General features: G+C 42.9%; 2 protein-coding genes across 29 annotated transcripts in view; one reads left to right on the top strand and one right to left on the bottom strand.

Moving 5' to 3' along the window:
• LOC144324002 (uncharacterized) overlaps positions 1 to 12,706 on the bottom strand; it is a 61,296-nt gene extending 48,590 nt beyond the window's left edge. For 2 of the 19 annotated variants that reach the window (XR_013389376.1, XR_013389375.1), the window contains exons 1-5: positions 12,571 to 12,695; positions 11,969 to 12,101; positions 11,594 to 11,675; positions 11,358 to 11,504; positions 2,362 to 2,462 (exon numbers count right to left, since the gene is read on the bottom strand). Coding sequence is in view for 1 of the 19 variants with exons in the window: in XM_077915092.1 (XP_077771218.1) it covers positions 2,362 to 2,462; positions 12,571 to 12,634 (165 nt within the window). In the remaining 18 variants the exon portion in view is untranslated. The other 17 variants (XR_013389378.1, XR_013389377.1, XR_013389383.1 and 14 more) reach the window with 12 other exon arrangements.
• The window catches only part of LYG1 (lysozyme g1), a 35,927-nt gene continuing 21,260 nt past the window's right edge, over positions 4,800 to 19,466 (top strand). For 2 of the 10 annotated variants that reach the window (XM_077915086.1, XM_077915076.1), the window contains exons 1-3: positions 12,732 to 12,816; positions 13,557 to 13,629; positions 18,849 to 18,915. In XM_077915086.1, the coding sequence (XP_077771212.1) occupies positions 18,873 to 18,915 (43 nt within the window). In that variant the 5' untranslated portion in view covers positions 12,732 to 12,816; positions 13,557 to 13,629; positions 18,849 to 18,872. Of the gene's footprint in view, positions 4,955 to 12,731; positions 12,817 to 12,852; positions 12,872 to 13,553; positions 13,873 to 18,848; positions 18,916 to 19,466 lie in introns of those variants that run through there. The other 8 variants (XM_077915082.1, XM_077915084.1, XM_077915077.1 and 5 more) reach the window with 8 other exon arrangements.

The raw sequence follows: 19,466 nt of genomic DNA on the forward strand, positions 1-19,466 counted from the left end.
GTTTTTAAACAGAACATCTGATTTTTGCTAGGGATTCATATCATAAAGTCAGCCAAACATAGCATAATCTCCCAGTCAAGCACCACTCATTGGCTTTTGGCAGTTTTCTTGTAAGGAATTAGGAAGATTCTCTAAGCCTTACAGGGAAGCCCCAACCTCTTCTAAGTGATTTCTAAACACCTCCGTGACCACATTTGTGACTTACTACAAACTTTATTTTTTGGCACCTAAAGTTCCCTGGATTTCCATCTTTGCGAGTAGAGGGGGAATGAGTGACCACACAAATACCACCAATGGGAATTGTACTGTGTAGTCATGGATCATCTCTAGAGGGCACATGGGTGTGAGCGCTGAGCAACGTAATTGGCTAACAAGACTTCACAACCTTAAGCTGACAGTGGGGGCCTAGACATCTATCACCACCTACTGGAAATAACATGGCACCTCCCCCTTTGCCTTTTGGAGCAATGTCAGAGGAAGCCAGTTAAAACAGGTTTAAAGGAGCCCCGGTGGCGCAGTGGTTTAGCGTCGCCTGCAGCCCAGGGCGTGATCCTGGAGACCTAGGATCGAGTCCCACATCAGGCTCCCTGCATGGAGCCTGCTTCTCCCTCTGCCTGTGTCTCTGCCTCTCTCTCTCTCTCTCTTTCTGTCTCTCACGAATAAATAAATAAAATCTTAAAAAAAAAAAAAAACAGGTTTAAATAAAATCCAGTCTCATCCATAGTACCTCAAATGTCCAGGTTTAATTTGAAAACCACTCATGAGTCCAAGAACCAGTAATATCTCCAATGCAAAAAGACAATCAACTGATGCCAATATACAGTAGAGATGTTAGATTTCTCTGACAAAGATTTCTAAATGCTTCACCAATTACAAACACATCTAAAACAAATACAGAGTCTAGGGCACCTGGGTGGCTCAATCAGTTAAGCATCTTGATCTCAGGGTTTTGAGTTCAAGTTCCATGTTGAGCTCCATGCTGGGCATGGAACCTACTTAAAAAAAATGAAGAGTCTCAGCAAAAGAAAAAAAAAACATATAAAGGGGAGCCAAGGGCAGCCCCGGTGGCTCAGCAGTTTAGCACCGCCTTTGGCCTGGGGTGTGATCCTGGAGACCCGGGATCCAGTCCCATGTTGGGCTCTCTGCATGGAGCCTGCTTCTCCCTCTGCCTGTGTCTCTGCCTCTCTCTCTCTCTATGTGTGTCTGTCATGAATAAATAAATAAAATCTTAAAAAAATAAAATAAAGGGGAGCCAAATAGAATTAAGCAACATAATTACACTCATTATCACAAGTGTAGTGGATCCCATAATAAATTATTAATTTGAGGATCATAAGACATAATGGCCAATTGGCACGTCTCATCCTAAATTAAAGTTATTTCAGAGCCGGTGGGATAGGACCCCTAACCAGCCTTGAACAGACTCCTTCTGACATAGACATCAGGCAGTTATTTCTCAAAGGACTATCTATGAATTATTGGATTTCCTTATTCCTTTTGATTAGTCAAGTGTCCGTTATTAAGGAGGCCCTAAATGGCTTGGAATTATTGGCTGCTAATGAGCTCCTGAGACTCAGGCTTTTGCTTCCCAAGGCAACTACTGAGTTAAGCCTCCATTTCAGAATTTCCAGAGTCATCCATGACCTGGAAATTGATGATCTAGGCTTCTCTCATCATCTGATTTTGGTTAATAACCATAGAAGCACCATACTCTTCTACAGAAGCTGTACAGAGCATCCAATCTGCTCCAGTCCTGAATGCAAATCGCCAAGTTATGGGACACACAGCTACATTTTCTGACCTGAGGCAATGGCAATTTCTCCAGCCTTGTTAGGGATGCATCCTATTCTGGGATCCTAGTCACCACCTGAGGACAATCACCTCTATATCATGGTAAGCCTTTTTTGCCAAAAGGCAACCTTTTGTGGCCTTGACTGATGCTGGTTCCCAAATCATGGCACTCCCTGGAGATCGCACTAAATTTAAGAGAGGAACCCTATGTTCTCTGGGGAGATACAGGACAAAAAGACTGAAGGCAAACAAGTCTATCTTAATAGACCATTGACCCCTTGCTAATATGGTAACTTGGGTAAGTCATTTAGTTGCTGAATTTCATAGTTTGCTCATCTGTAAAATATGGGTAATTGTCAGGCCTGCACATGTGAAAGTACTGTATACCCTGGGAAGTAATCCACAACTGTGAGGTATGACTGAATGATCCCTTGGGCATTTCCCCCTATTTGGGATATTTTAAACAAATTGCATGAGTCATAGCATCTAAGAGTTTTATTGGTTCCTGGATAAGACAATTTGTCTCACTCTTCCATGCTTGTGGACAATAAAGAATTTACTTAGCATTACCTCATCATTTTGTTGCCGGCTGGTTGATGGGTTCTCTGGAGTTTTATGATCAGCACATGAAAGGTTTAATGTGGCTTCTGAAGGAGCCATCAATTTAGTCCCTTTGCACAACAGAAATCAGAAAAATGAATGTTAATTATCCATCAGTGAGCTTCTTGAGGGCAGGGGCTGTCTTATTTTTATTCCTGGCAGGTAGCCCAGTGGTTGGCACATTGCGAGCACTAAGTAAACATTTATTTAATCCATGGACAGAATTATTTTGGAAGGAATAAGGTTGTCACTTGCTTCCTGGAATTGCCTATCTCCAAAGCTAGCCTAGGCATTTATCTTTTGCCGTGATTTTGTGTTGCATTTTGTTGTTGTTACATGGGGTCAATATTTTATTTCAGACTTATTAGATAAACTGAAAATACACAAAAAACTCATATCAGGTTCATAATTCAAATGTCCATTCTTTTTCTTCATAAACCAGAAGAAACGAAAAACACATTAAAGAGCCACCCTTCATTCACAGATGATCTCCCCGATGCTTTTGGGCAAAAGTAGTTTCAGGCTCATGTGACAACTGAAAAGTATTTCTGTTAGAGATTTTATTAGTTGTAAGGGGAAATCCAATAAAAAAATGTGTGTTTACATGTCTCAATTTGTATAATTAATCACACATTTATAAATTGGCATTTGATCATTGCTCTCAATACATAAGGGAATTTCACAATTTTAGGAATGTGCCAAGCCAAAGATAAAAAATAGGAGTGCAAAATAGAGGATTTTTTTCCCCACAAAAAGACAAACAAGATAGAATCTCTCAATGAATTGGGGTTTGACTATTAAGAACCAGTCAACATTCTCTGAAGCCCAGATCTGGCAGGAGGTTTCTCATGAGCAGGAGTTATCAATCTACTCCTCGAACAATCCCACACAAGAATAGCAGCAAGATTTTTAATAGGTCTTTGCAGCAACCAGCAGTGTATTTAGACATGGCACCTTTTTCCCACCAGACAGTTTTAGGTAGTCAAACTTCTCTTACACTGAAATTTCAATCATTGTTTTCCTTCATTGACTTAATTTATTTTAAAGATTTTATTTATTTGAGAGAGAGAGAGAGCATGAGCAATGGGGGAAGGGCAAAGGGAGAGGGAGAAGCAGACTCCCCACTGAGCAAGGAGCCCTACATGGGGCTTGATCCCAGGACCCTGAGATCATGACCTGAGCCAAAGGCAGGTACTTAACTGACTTAGCCACCCATGTGCCCACCCCCCTTCACTGACTTTAATGAAAACTGGAAGATGTGGTCTTTTGCAATGAAAATGCTTGGTGTGACATATAGACCTTGGTTTCTAAGGGTGGCATCATACAATGTGAAAAGAAATAGAAAAAAATCCATAGGGATCCCTGGGTGGTGCAGCGGTTTAGCGCCTGCCTTTGGCCCGGGGCGTGATCCTGGAGACCCGGGATTGAATCCCACGTCGGGCTCCCGGTGCATGGAGCCTGCTTCTCCCTCTGCCTGTGTCTCTGCCTCTCTCTCTCTCTCTCACTGTGTGGCTATCATAAATAAAAATTTTAAAAAATCCATAAATTCTGTATTCAATGTATGAAAAGAAATTGCATAGCTTTATTGTTCCTGATGTTTCAGCTAATCTATGGTCAGGAGCAATGGTAAGGTTCATATGATCCTAAGGTCCCTTCAAATGAATATAAAGGTTCTATAGGTACATATCAAATCAGATGAGTTTTGTTCTTTGCTCTCATTAAAATACTACAATATGTTTCCAGGATATGGAAACAGAAAAGCCCTCTTGAGCCTGCCTACCAAGTGAGTGTATGTCATATTGTATGTACTGAGCACATGCTGTGAGACTGCACCCCAAGCCTGTGTCTAGGACCAGCCTCAGGGGAGGGCAAGAAGAGCTGCCAATTTTTCCCTAGGAAGCAGCAGAACACACCGCAGCATCTGCCCCATCAAGCTACTTATTATAAAAGGCCACCAGGAGCATTCCTGGACTTGAACATGTACAGTAGCATAAAACTCAAAAGGACTGGTACAGCTGAAGCTCCTACTGAATGAAGTCAACAGCATTTCTCAGGGGGGCACTGAATGCCAGTAGAAACACCCTAGACCTGAGATAACTCAAAAAATACCACACCATATTTCCATATACTCCTACTTAAAAACAATTTAGCTCATTTCAGTGAGCTAAGTAGGAGGAAGGTTTTGGTTCATTTGTCTTGTTTTGTAGGTTTTTTTCTTGTTTTACCAAAAGAAGCCTAAGTATGCAAAAAGTTTTGTGATTTCCACAATAAACTATAGCAAGTCAGTTGTGTCCAAAGCCAGCTCTAATGGCCCTTTTTCAGTTCCTTTTTTCTGATTTTGTTTCTTCTGTCTGGCGTCTTTCTTCCCTGGCATCTGTGGCCAAAACTGCCCGTGGTCTAGTAAAGCTGTCAAAAATGATTGAAGAATAATGGCATCTTCACCCTTCCTTTATCTGGGAAGAGGACGCTGCTGACAGCATTGCTGGCAGCAATCTCCTTGTGAGTATGGCTTGTTTAATTGCCACCTTGAAAAGTTCCACAGGACTTAGCTGAAGATTCTTTGGTAAGTAATTTGGAGGCTCTTAGATGAAAAGGCTTTACAAATATAAGTTTATATCAGGCTTTCCTCCTCTTTCCTCCTCCTTTCCTTTAGTGGGTTGCTGTGTCTAAATGTTTGCCCCTAGCTTAAAATTAGTTGATAATGTTGATTGGAGCTGGAAAGGAGAAGGTCTGAAGAATGCTAAAAATACCATGGTCATTTACAAGCATTTTCTCATTTAATCCTTAAAACTTCCCTGTGAGGTTACCACCATTTTTATAGCCAAGGATACAGGCTCAAAGAGATCAACTGTCCAAAGGTCACCCAGATCCCTGGGATCTCAAAGTCCTTGCTCTCAGCCACTCTGCTTTCCTTTCCCAGCAAAAATCAACCAACTCCAGGCATGAACTCAGGACCTGATCCTTTGTCATCTTTGAGGCAACTGCTCCATTTTTTACTCCCTTGATGCATTTTCAAGCATTTCCTCTGCTGGATTCCTCCTACTACTGTTCAGAGATGTCTTCCTAGTCTCTGCTGTACAAGTAAATAATAAATACTCCTCCTTGCCTCTCAGTCTAGTTAGCACCTCATCTCACTTTCCTGAGAAAGTTGCAAAAGTGATTCTCTCTCTCCTCTAGATTTGAATAAGAAAGTATAAACCCTGGGAATTGTTGGAAGCCATCTTAAGTGATGAATAGGGGGCAGAAAGCATTAGGATAAGGTTGATACTTAAAGCAGAGTGGAGTACTGGGTATTTGCCCAAAGAAAATGAAACACTAATTTGTAAAGATATGCATTATTTACAATAGCCAAGACATGAAAGCAACCTAAGTGTTCACTGATAAATGAATGGAAAAAGAAGACGTGGTGTGTGTATTTGTGTGTGTGTATACACACACAATGGAGTATTACTGAGCCATAACAAGAACGAGATCTTGCCATTTGTGACAACATGGGTGGATCTAGAGGGTATTATGCTAAGTGAAATAAGTCAGACAGAGAAAGAAAAATACTGTATGATTTCACTTACATGTGGAATCTAAAAAACAAAACAAATGAACAAACAAAAATGCAGAAACAGAACCATAAATACAGAGAAAAAACTGGTGGTTGTCAGAAGGGAGGGGAGTAGAGGGATGCGCAAAATGGGTGAAGAAGAGTGGGAGGTACAGGCTTCCAACTATGGAATGAGTGAGTCACAAGGTTGAAAGCACAGCATAGGGAATATAGTCATTAACATTGTAATAGTGTTGTGTGGTGACAATGGTAGGTGCACTTGTGGTGAGCAGAGCATCACGTAGAGAATCACTATGTTGTACACTTGACACTAATGTAACATTATTGTCAACTCTATTGCAATAAAAAAAGGAAAGAAAGCAGAATGAAGGAGCAAAAGAATTCTAAGGTGCACAACGACATTGTTGAATTGTTGAATCAAACCATCTCTGAAGGGATCCCTGGGTGGCGCAGCGGTTTGGCGCCTGCCTTTGACCCAGGGCGCGATCCTGGAGACCTGGGATCGAATCCCACATCGGGCTCCCGGTGCATGGAGCCTGCTTCTCCCTCTGCCTGTGTCTCTGCTCTCTCTCTCTTTCTCTGTGTGACTATCATAAAATAAATAAAAAAATTAAAAAAAAAAAAAAACCATCTCTGAAAAAAAAAACCATCTCTGAAACTTAGCCTACCTCTGAGCGTCCTCGTATGTAAATTAATAAATATTTATTGAGTCAAATTATCAGTTACTTACAATAGAATGAATCCTGATACTCCTGTATCACGATTACTGCTGCCTGGTATTGAGTGACTTCTGTGTAGCTAAATGCAATTAATCTCTTTTCAGTCTCATCTTCTCAACAGCATTTGACAAAGATAACACTAACTCCTTGGCTTCTGTGATATCACACTGTTGAACAAAAATTCAACTGAGTAAATTTAAAGATCTAACTGGCTTTATTCAACAATTCGTGAATCTGGCAATGTTCCCTCTGACAACAGAAGGATGCTCTGAGGAGTTGCCTAAAATGAAAGGCTTTTATAGGCAGAAAGGCATGGGACAAGGAGATTATAAGCAAAGGGGGGGGGGGGGGGGAGGAAAGCCATGTTACTTTCCCTGATGAAAAAGAGCAGAGGATCTTATGCAGATGACCTTGCTAGTGCTGATCAGGGAAGTTCCTGACTGTTTGGTTTAAAACTCCACTCCTGGGAATGGAGTGGTTAGGTTAGGTGGTAAATGCTGGGGGAGCTTAACATAAGTGACTTCATTTTGGAACTGTTGTTTCTTTTTAATGATATTCTACTGGTTTTCCCCTCCTTTATAGTCTCTCTTATTTGGGCTTCTTTTCCAGCTGTTTTTCCTCTACTTAATCCCTAAATATTGAGGTTCCTCAGGGACTGCTAAAGAGCATACTTCAATTCTCACCTGACACTTTCTTCCTAGGCAATGCCTTCTATTTTCCCGCCTTTACTTCCCTCTGTATAGCACTGACTCCCAAATTTATAGTCATCCATCCAGACCTCGCTTCTGAGCTTCAAATGCCACTGTGACATGTCTGCTAGGATGTCTCACAGCCACCTGAAACCTAACTCATTATATTAGAATATAAGCTCCACAAGGGCTAGGGCCATAGCTGTGCTGCTCACCCCTGTATGGCCCATTCCTAGCATTGTGCCTGACACAGAATAAGCTTTTTCTAAAATTTGTAAATGAATGAATGAATGAGAGATTAATAAGTGGGTAAATTAAATGATAGTACTGTTATTTGCAGATATCATTATCTTAACTCAAATTATTTTAAATAATAAGAGGAACTTAATATAATTCAATTGAAGTGTCTCTACTGAACTTGAGAACAGAAATGTGGTTAGACCTCAAGGTCATTTGGAACTGTGGTTAGGATGTTGTCAGAACTCTCTTCAATTATTACTTCTTCATTCCTCCTATGCAGCTAGCTACTTCATTTTTCTCTCTAGCTGCTTTTCTTGTTTTAATTCCTCAGACAAAATGGAGACTTTAGAACAGGGGTTGGTAAGCTTTTTCTTTTTTTAAAGATTCTATTTATTTATTCATGAGAGACACAGAGAGAGAGAGAGGCAGAGACACAGGCAGAGGGAGAAGCAGGCTCCATGCAGGGAGCCCAATGTGGGACTCGATCCCGGGTCTCCAGGATCATGCCCTGGGCCAAAGGCAGGCGCTAAACTGCTGAGCCACCCAGGGATCCCAGTAAGCTTTTTCTTAAAGGCTCAGGTAGACTTGTGACCATGTGGTCTCTATCACAAATACCTCTACCTTGTAGTGTGAAAACAGTCATAGAGGGCAGCCCTGATGGTCCAGCAGTTTGGTGCCACCTTAAGCCCGGGGTACGATCCTAGAGACCCGGGATCGAGTCCCACGTCGGGCTCCCAGCATGGAGCCTGCTTCTCCCTCTGCCTTTGTCTCTGCCTCTCTCTCTCTCTCTCTCTGTCATGAATAAATAAATAAAATCTTAAAAAAAAAGTCATAGACAATATGCAAATGAATGTCCATGGCTATATTCCAATAAAATATTATTCACAAAACAAGTGATAGCCCTTGGGCTGCTGTTTACCCACTCCTGGTCTACTAACAGATATCAAATCTGATATCAAGTTAGATGTCAACTACCAACAGATAATCAAATCAACATGTCTTTTGTTTCAGTAATTAGGAGAGAAATTGGTTCCATGTGTCTCCTGGTCCAGCTCAGATTATCTTCCCATCCCTGGCCCAAGAGACTATGGCTAAGAGGCAGGGTCAAGTTGCAGATGACTACTCTCATGCTACTCCCTTGTGTTTTAGGAGAATTGAAGATGGAGGCAGTTCCTGGGAAAAGTCATGCTGCAATATTCCAGTATCTAAAACCCAATTCTTAGTTTTCTTTTGCAGAACTTCTCCACCTCTAACATTCCAGACTCAGCACCATTCTGCTTGTTGCTTATGCCCTCTCTCTTTCCCTCATCTCCTTCATCTAGTCGTGTCTCTTACTCACATCCTCGTGCAACCACCATCTCTCACTTGGTCTTCTGCAATATCTCAACTCTTGTTCACCTCCATCTAATTGCCAGCCAGAGGATGCTTTTAAAACATAACTGTCGGGATCCCTGGGTGGCGCAGCGGTTTGGCGCCTGCCTTTGGCCCAGGGCATGATCCTGGAGACCCAGGATCGAGTCCCACGTCGGGCTCCTGGTGCATGGAGCCTGCTTCTCCCTCTGCCTGTGTCTCTGCCTCTCTCTCTCTCTCTGACTATAATAAGTAAATAAAAATTAAAAAATAAAAAAAATAAATAAAATAAAACATAACTGTCATTTTTCTGCAGTGTCCCGGAGGCTTTATGGACAATGTCCCCTTAGACCACTAGGATTCTTAGGATTAGGGGATCCCTGGGTGGCTCAGCGGTTTAGTGCCTGCCTTTGGCCCAGGATGCAATCCTGGAGTCCCGGGATCGAGTCCCATGTCAGGCTCCTGGCATGGAGCCTGCTTCTCCCTCCTCCTGTGTCTCTGCTTCTCTCTCTCTCTATCATAAATAAATAAATAAATCTTAAAAAAAAAAAAAAGATTAGAGGAAGCAGGTACAGTGGAGAGGAGTTGAAAGTTCATCATAGGATCAACAGGGTCCATGAGAAGCCATTTCTCAGAGACACTAATAGCAACCAAAAACAGTAACTCCACTCAGGACTGACAGTGGTTGAAAGGTTGAGTAGGGCAGGAGGCTGAAAAAACTGTAGTCCAGGAAGCACCTGCCTAAAAGAAACAGCCCAGAATTTAAGAGCTAATGCTCCTTTGCCAGCATCCAGGGGAAGAGAGAAGCTGGGTTCTTAATTCAGCTCCTCTATTCCCAAGCAAGATACTTTCCTCATCTGTCAACTCAGATGTTTAAATAAGTTGTAAAAGAGATGACATTTGCAACAGATTCTGGGATGTTTAGAGGCCACTTTTAGGCAAAAGACTTGAGCAATGGAAACCTAATCAAGGCAAAAGGCCCCACAGTGACGGAACTGATGCAAACAGACTCATTGAGCAACCAACCTCGGAATAGCCAGAGGCCGTAAGTGGTCAATTACAACAAGGCACAGTTCCTAAGATTATCAAAAAAGGAGAAATTCCATATGCCCTCATACCTCCTCACCCCGTCCTAAACTGTGGCCCCCAACCACCTCCCCCCGGCAGACAGTCTCTTCTTTGCTGTCCTCCCTGAGCTCCCTTGCAGTGTATTCAATAAATTTGTATCTCCTTTGTTCTACCTTGAGTGAATTCTTTTACTGTCCACACTGCTGGCCTGCACTTAATCAGGACATCTCCACAATATGCTCAATAAATGCTTTCAACCTATATGTAGCAGAATCTTGTAATATTTATTACTTTAGGGAGGTATTAGGAAATGCCAAGGGGTACCAGGAGGAGAGAAGGATGGGGGAAAAGATATTGTTTAGGAGACATTTTAGATAAGAAATAATGTGGTTGGGAGCAGATACTTTCTGAAACTTTGGAGAGATAGATGGGCAAAGAGGATTTTTAGGAAGTTTGATGATGTGCAGAATGATTCTTGTCTTGGTACCTCTCAATATAATTTTCTGTAAAGCTATCTATTTGTTTTGGGGGATTTTGTCAATGATTTGTGTTCCTTTGGAGGGATACTATGCAGAACCCAGCCTTAAGGTAAGAGTAAGAAAGCTAAATTCATTTAAGACACAAACTCAAGCTGGGAAGATCTTGTGTCTGTGAAGTAGGCTGGGGCGGAAGTGAGGTGAGGGAGTCAGCTATTGTGATATGTAATAAGAAATATATATTTGGGTTCCATATGTTGTTGGAACATACATTTATTTGTCACATTTTGGAAGGTGAAAGTCTAAGATCGAGGTGTTGGCTGGTTGGGATTCTCTGGAGCCCTTGCTTCCCGGCTTGCAGATGGCTACCCTCTTGCTGTGTCCTCAAATGGTCTTTTCTCTATGCGGATGCATCTTGGTATCTCTTCCAATTCTTATAAAGACACCATTGGATTATTAAAACAACAACAACAACAAATATCTATTTGGTCTTTATCTCTATTCCTGGTACAGAGCTTCTAAAATCCTTGGAATTTCATAGGGATAAGGACAATAAAGGTGACTTTTATTATGTTAATGAAGTGGCTTTTAGATGCTCCAGAGGATGGAGGATAGGGCCTGCGTTGGGGAGTGGAAGACACTAATTTGTGATTAAAGCGTTGGAATTTTCAACCTCTGGGGAGGAGAGAGAGATTGAGCTTGAGTTCAAGCTACATGGCCAGTGATTTAATCAGTTGTGGTTAAGTAATGCTTCCGTAAGAACCCAAGAGGAGGAGGTTGGGAGAGCTTCCAGGTTGGTGAACATGGAGATTCAGAGACAGTAGTGCATCTGGAGAGAATATAGAAGGTCTATACCATGTACCCATACCTTGCCCTGTGAATCTCTTCCATCTGGCTGTTCCTGAGTTATATCCTTTTGTAACAAACCAGTAACGTAGTCACTATAAAATGTTTCTCTGAGTTCTGTGAGCAAATTGACCCTAAGGAGAGGTCTTCAGATCCTCAGATTTAAAGCCTATTGATTAGAAACACAGGTGACAACCTGGTCTTGCGATTGGTGTCTGATGTGGGGTAGGGGCAGTATTGTAGGACTGAGACATTAACCTGAGATCTGATGTTGTCTCTGGGTAGGTAGTGTCAGAATTGAGTTGAACCATAGAACACACAGCTGGTGTCAAAGAATTGCCTGGTATGGGAAAAAAAAAAAGGCAGGTCATAGCTGGCATCAGAACTGTAAGGGCACTCATTGCTCACCTGGGTCTGGGGGCAGGACATGGAATATTTTGAGCTGTTTCCATTTAGTCTCACTTAAGTCTAAGTGCAGTAAGCTTTTCTGATACCCCACTGCCTTCTCTCTTGATATACAGGCTTTCGGAAGGAAGTGTTCATATGGGGACTGGCTGAGGACTGAACAACCCTGAGGCTTAGGTGGGCGTCATGTCTGAGGAGCTGTGGCTTGGCAACATGCTGGCTACCCACCAGGGAGAACCTTTTAGCACAGGAACGTGGGTACTGGGTGAGATCAGCCTTGGTGACTTGGTGCTTTTGCACATGGTGTCAGGACATTCCCACATTTCCTCATGCTATAATACATTTTAGTTGTTGGTGTGTGCTAGACAAAATAAAGAGAAAGGGTTTCAGTTGTTGGTAGGGATATGGTTCTTAACAGGGTTCATTATTGCTCTGTTTTTTATTGCAACTCTGCCAACAACAGAGAGGAGACCAGCATCCTCATATTCTCCTCCCTAGACTTAAATGTCAGGAACTCCCTGGGAGTCCAGGTCTGGATCATCATCTCAGCCATTGATAGAGAACAACAAAATCCTAATCCCCCAAATCTGAGCTGCAAATGCCCAGTCTGCTATTTCCCAACTCATAAGTATCCTTTAATTCATTTGTTTATTCTTTCCATATACTTTTATTGGCTATCTCCTACATTCCATTTGGGGGATACAGGAAAAGACCCAATCTTTGCTCTCAAGCTGTTTCCAGGCTAACCAAACAAGCAAACAAAAAGTGTCATGGGCCCACTGATAGAAATATTCACAGGGCTGCATGAGACATGAGCAACGCAAGCTTACCCTGGGATCCAGCACTGGGGGCCCAATCTGAATCTTGCTGGGTGAGTTTGTGGGAATTCTTCATGCCCTGACTGATTCAACAGATATTTACCGAACACCCATAATGTGCCAGGCTCTGATCTGAGCTCTGCAGACTCAGTCATAATGAAACAGCTGAGGTCATTGCCCAGGGCTTACATTCTGGTTGTGGCAGGGTGGTGGCTAGGGGAGAAGGCAGGAGATGCAGAGGACACAGATGATAAACAAGTTAGTAATGAGCAAGCCATTTATTCCACAGGTTTTATTATCTCCTATGTGTCAGGTACAGTGTTAGGTGGTAGGGTTATATTTATTTACTTGAGAGAGAGAGCACACAAGAGAGCACAAGCCGGGGGAAGGGGCAGTTACAGACATGGGGTTTGATCCCAGGAGCCTGGGATCATGAAAGGCAGACGCTTAACTGATTGAACCACCCAGATGCCCCAGGTGGTGGGGTTATAAAGACAAATGAGACACAGTCCCTGTCTCTAAGGGCATATCAGATGGGGGGAAGAGCCTGTAAGAAGAAGGCATACAGCAAATGCTGGGCTGTGTTGGAGGAAAATCAAGTCATTCAGTAGAGATGGGGCAAAGGGTGTGGTTGGTGATAGAAAGGGTTCCCTCTTTTAGTTATGAAACTCATCCCTTGGGCAATCTAGGCCAAAGAGTCCTTCCTGGAAACTTCATATAAAACCTTTTAAAGTATTTATTGAGGTAGACATTTGGGAACAAACTCTATGTACTAGACGTATATAAAAGGGCATCATTCAGCCTGTCTAAGGTGTGATTCTGCTTGACTGAAATAAAGATCAAGAATGAATTTTTGACATTCCAAATTCAATTTCTTCTTTCCTTCTTTCTTTTCCTCTTTCCTTCTTCCCTTGTTTCCCTCCTTCCCTCCTTCCTTTCTTCCCTCCCTCCTTCCCTTCTTTCCCTCTTCTTTTCTTATTTGCCTTTATTCCTAGAAGCTGGTGCAAATAAAAGCAAGTGTTGGCCTGAAAGTACCAATATAAATCCACATACTATGATCCGCCTTCTGAGGTATGGTAGGGAACTAATTGGTTAATGTCTGCAAAATGGCAGGACATTCTTGAATAAAAGGCCCTATATAAGTTCAAAGTATTTGTAATTATTGTGATTATTACTATAACTTGTGAGACTTAGCCATAAATATTTTCATAAGAGGATGAAGTCAACACTTTTAAAAAGAAGAAGCAGGACAGAGACTCTATATAAAGCGTCATGGACTGCCTGCCTCTAAGGACAAGAGGTAACAGAAGACAGGTGAGTATATGTCTGACTAGAGGCCCTTACATTCAGACTTATTTAGAAGGAAAGATCCAGTCTATGGTGATGGATTGGTAATGATTGCGTCACTTTGCTGCTAAGTAAACAAGACAGTTTGGAGTAGTATAAAACTTAAGGACTTTGCAAGGACAGCCCAAGTTATAAAAGATTATGTAGATGGTGGGATGACTTTTCCCCCCTATTCATTGTAATTCTTATAAAAACCTAGATTTCTGGTAATGCAAGTGTATAGTTACTTTTGGATTTGTGAGCAAGTGCAAAAGAACAGAACTATATGTGCATTTAACAGAAGCTGTGATAGGCTGAATGGGATGTCTTTGCTGTGAATCCAGAGCCAAAGGATTGAGATGTTGACATTTTGTCAGATAGCAATCTGTCCCCCAGCCTTACCCTCCTGCCAGCGTTACATTAACCCCATATACATTGCATGATGGCTGTATAACAGAGCCCTATTTTCTCTGGAAGCTGTGAAAGGACAAAGACCAATGGTCTAACTGATTAGGCTGAAGCCTGACAGAGTAAAAGCGTAGAGAGCTTCAGGAGTCTTGGCTGGAACACAGAGGCCATGATCTCTTTGATTTGATCTTTGTTTATAACGGGATATTCCCAGGATAGGTCCTAGCATTAGAAAAGGAGACTTCCTGGAGTTCTCAACTCTGGAATCCCAGATGGGCACAGAGACCTTATGGACAGAAGGAAAGGATTTGCCTGCAGAAAGTCAAGAGAAGCCATCACAACTCCAAGCTCCTTGGGGCTGGTCATCTGCTCACAATCCAAATTCAGGAAACATAACATTTTTGCAGACCATCTAACTCGGCCGAAGAGTGAGTTCAGAAGGAGCCTTATATTTGAAGCTAAAAAGTGAGATTCTTCTCCAGAAAATATGATCATAGTGGCAGAAACATTTGATATCTGTGACTGTCACTGCTACTATTTTAATTTAGGGCCTGTTGGTGCATAGCCATTGGCAGGACAATGGGTGGGGTATTGCTGTGTGCGAGGAAAGAAGGAAGGGACAGGCAGCAAGAGGGTGGATGACTAAGACGAGATGCTGCTGGAAAGGCCTATCAGCCCCCAGGGAGCAAGCAGATGGAGAGACCAGTTATCTGTAAAAGCCGAGTGGCCAGACAGTGAGGAGTGAAGAGACCTGTCTAACTGCACGTGTAGAGCAGCCCTCAGTTTTCCAGGATCCAGTAGGAGGCCATGATAGGGCAGGACACCTTCCTGGCCAGCACCTCAGGGTGCTACTACAGCACATCTTCCAGGCTGGTTGGAGGGCCCCAAGGATGTGGATTGGCTGTAGTTTAAGAGTTCTGGTGAAGACCTGGGAGAGCATTCCCAGGAAGGGAACAGGAGTTCTGTGGTGAGAGAACTGCAAAGACCAAAAAAGACCTTTATTTCCACTTTTTCCAGGAAAATGGTTTAAGGGATGAGTAAACAGTCTATTATGCCTTATAAATCTAAACAATGCTTTGGGAATTACGAAGCACTCGGTGGAGGGAAGATGGGTAGAGACCATCAGGAACTTGAACTGGCCCCAAGGGATGCTTGGGTTGTCTATTTCCCTGTGCCCTGCCAGCAGGCTACTGCTCCAGCTTGTTGGCACCCCTGTGCTGCTTGTCACTGCTTTGCTCTCCAGGAAGGGAGAAGGGGGATGCCACCAAAGATACTGCGCTTGGCATTATGAGCACTGCACTGTCAAGGCCTTGACATTCCTTTTTAAAAAAAATATTTTATTTATTTATTTATTTATTTATTTATTTATTTATTTATTTATGAGAGACACACACAGAGAGAGGTAGAGATATTACACATTCCTCAGTGAGCCTTGGAACATACTCTGCTTTGGTTGGAGGAAGGACTAGTACACCTTTTCCACTACTCTAACCCTGAAGCCTGGGAATCTCAGAACCCTTTAGCCACCTTGAGCCATGCTCCCCATTCCCTTTGTGCCAAACTCCTGTGTAAGAGAGAAAACCAAGTCAAATCCCTAAAAGCCAGGTCCTGGGCAGTATTAAACACATATGTTGCTCACTAGATGGGAGAAGTGGTAACTGGTTATCAATATGCTCTTGAGCTCACCCACTTTCTTATCCAACCATTCCTCTAACCACCTTCCACTGGTACAAAGAGGCTTGGTTCTCCCACTAGCTACCAAGTAAATACACAAATGCCTCCTAGAATAGGTCCCAGTTGACCTCAGGCAATGCTGGAGGACCTGGTATCCTGCCCCCAAGGCCTCCACCCCCAACCCTCTGCAGGGTGTTCCCATCCTTTCTCTGGGTCCAATGAGCCTGGCTACCTGTCATTTTAAATTATTACTATCATTATAAGTAGGAGTTTGCATATAAATAGGAGACTTGACACTTTCTCATCTCTTTTGCTTCTGGGTTATTCTTGAGTGTTTCCTTTCAAACACCCAGGAAAAGATTATGTCTCAAGATAAAGGAGAGATGTTAAGGATGTCATTTAATTGTGTCTTCTACCAAGCAGTCACATGCTCCACGGATATGGTGATGCTTTTTGTTTTCCTTCCCTACAACGTGAGGTGGTTTCCCTTAGTTGAGCAGAAAATGACAGGCTCAGTGCCAACACCTGAAAGGTACAGGAACGTGGAGTTGTAGCTGGGTCTGCAGACATTCTCAGGTTCAGGCACCGGAGAGGAATCATTTATTCAACGTCTACTGAGCGCCACCCCCCCAACCCCCCTACACTGGGATGCTCAGGCCCAGGAAAAAGACTGGAGAAAGAGCCATGTAGGTACAGGAAACTCTCATATAGTCTCAAGAAAGTTTATCTTTATGGAGGCTTCTTACTGGCTTTAGGGGAAAAGCCCTGCAGAAAAGAGCACGACTGGCATCCAGATGCTAAACCGAGGGTCTTTCACTCCGCTCCTGCTTTTCTAGGGAACAAAAATACTTCCTCTTGGAAACTTCCAGGGGAAAAGGACTCTGTTTTCATTGCAACATGAAAGCTACCTCATGGTTCCAACCAGGGAACTAAAAGTTTGGTTGAAAAGAGTCTGTGTAATTAATTAGAAAAGCAGAGTTACTTTTTGTCATGTTTTAGTTACATCGGGAAAAAAGCATTAAGTGACAGTGGAAATAGACACAGCACATTGAAGCAACTCCAACTCTGTGACCCAACTTTATAGATGCCACAAAACATTTGTGATTAGAAGGGACCGTTGAGGCATTGCGGGAGTGTGGTCAGGGAGCGTCCATTGGTTACCTATGATTAATCTTAATGCCCCTGTGGCTCTGTGCACTCTAAACCACTATTAGAATGTCAAGGCCAAGGGGCACCTGGGTAGCTCAGTGGCTGAGCATCTGCCTTTGGCTCAGGTCGTGATCCCAGGGTACTGGGATCGAGTCCCGCATCAGGCTCCCAAGAGGGAGCCTGCTTCTCCCTCTGCCCATGTCTCTGCCTCTCTCTCTGTGTGTGTCTTAAATTAATTAATTAATTAATTAATTAATTAATTAATTAAAATTTTTTTAAAAAGGAATGTCAAGGCCTAGACAGTGCAGTGCTCATAATGCCAAGCGCAGTATCTTTGGTGGCATCCCCCTTCTCCCTTCCTGGAGAGCAAAGCAGTGACAAGCAGCACAGGGGTGCCAACAAGCTGGAGCAGTAGCCTGCTGGCAGGGCACAGGGAAATAGACAACCCGAGCATCCCTTGGGGCCAGTTCAAGTTCCTGGTGGTCTCTACCTATCTTCCCTCCACCGAGTGCTTCGTAATTCCCAAAGCATTGTTTAGATTTATAAGACATAATAGACTGTTTACTCATCCCTTAAACCATTTTCCTGGAAAAAGTGGAAATAAAGGTCTTTTTTGGTCTTTGCAGTTCTCTCACCACAGAACTCCTGTTCCCTTCCTGGGAATGCTCTCCCAGGTCTTCACCAGAACTCTTAAACTACAGCCAATCCACATCCTTGGGGCCCTCCAACCAGCCTGGAAGATGTGCTGTAGTAGCACCCTGAGGTGCTGGCCAGGAAGGTGTCCTGCCCTATCATGGCCTCCTACTGGATCCTGGAAAACTGAGGGCTGCTCTACACGTGCAGTTAGACAGGTCTCTTCACTCCTCACTGTCTGGCCACTCGGCTTTTACAGATAACTGGTCTCTCCATCTGCTTGCTCCCTGGGGGCTGATAGGCCTTTCCAGCAGCATCTCGTCTTAGTCATCCACCCTCTTGCTGCCTGTCCCTTCCTTCTTTCCTCGCACACAGCAATACCCCACCCATTGTCCTGCCAATGGCTATGCACCAACAGGCCCTAAATTAAAATAGTAGCAGTGACAGTCACAGATATCAAATGTTTCTGCCACTATGATCATATTTTCTGGAGAAGAATCTCACTTTTTAGCTTCAAATATAAGGCTCCTTCTGAACTCACTCTTCGGCCGAGTTAGATGGTCTGCAAAAATGTTATGTTTCCTGAATTTGGATTGTGAACAGATGACCCAGCCCCAAGGAGCTTGGACTTCCCTACAGTGAAAGAAAAAGAACCCAAATGAAGATAAACAGTAACACAATATTCTCCTTTTCCACATTATCTTTTGATAATGAAAAGGCTATTACTGAGATAAGGCATAGGCATCAAAAATTTGCTTTTCAGGATCTGGACTCAGGTCACTATGTTTCTCAGTGTTGAGAATCAAAGTATCCTGGCTTCCTGAACTAATTACTATCCGGTAATTCGATGGTATGGTGTGTCCCTGTGGGCCAAGCAGAAGTCTCGACATTTTAAAATTAATTGAAAGGATGGATGGAGCCAAAGGCTTACTTTTGCTTTCTTCCTTATGATTCAAATCACTATCTTTTCTTCATTCAGCCATGGGAAAACTTATTCCTTTCTTTTTTTAACCTCTTTCCATAGAAATATTGAATATTGTTATGATGATAATTGGTGTTCTCACATCTTTGAGCTAATACTTATTCTAACATCATTTTAGGACCCATAGAGCCAGCTCATCAGTATGTCTGTGCTGTGGCTGCTTCTGGGGCTTCTGGCCCTTACTGGTGAGTGTTTAATTTTTTCCACATGACCTTGGAGATGGGAAGGATAAGCATAGGAACAGAATGATATTTCTGGTACTTAAGACTGTGGTATAGGGATCCCTGGGTGGCGCAGCGGTTTGGCGCCTGCCTTTGGCCCAGGGCGTGATCCCGGAGATCCGGGATCGAATCCCACGTCGGGCTCCCGGTGCATGGAGCCTGCTTCTCCCTCTGCCTGTGTCTCTGCCTCCCTCTCTCTCTCTGTAACTATCATAAATAAATAAAAATTAAAAAAAAAAGACTGTGGTATAAAAATGTTGTTTTTCTTCTATGTTGGCCAATAAATACTGGATTTAGTAACAGCCACTGACAAATGGCCTTTTTCCAGATGCCCCACAAAAGGAGGGGGCTCTCCAGAATGCGGAGTGGCCTTATACCAGCATTGCTGGAGGCTGGACTTTAAATATACATCATCAATAAGTACTTATTTTACCTCTATAAGAACCATCTCACCAAAAGTAATTATTGAAGCTATTAATAGATCATGTATTTCCGGAGGAGGATTGAGATGTTTT

This window comes from Canis aureus, chromosome 11, assembly GCF_053574225.1.
Source record: "Canis aureus isolate CA01 chromosome 11, VMU_Caureus_v.1.0, whole genome shotgun sequence".
Lineage (NCBI taxonomy): Eukaryota > Metazoa > Chordata > Mammalia > Carnivora > Canidae > Canis > Canis aureus.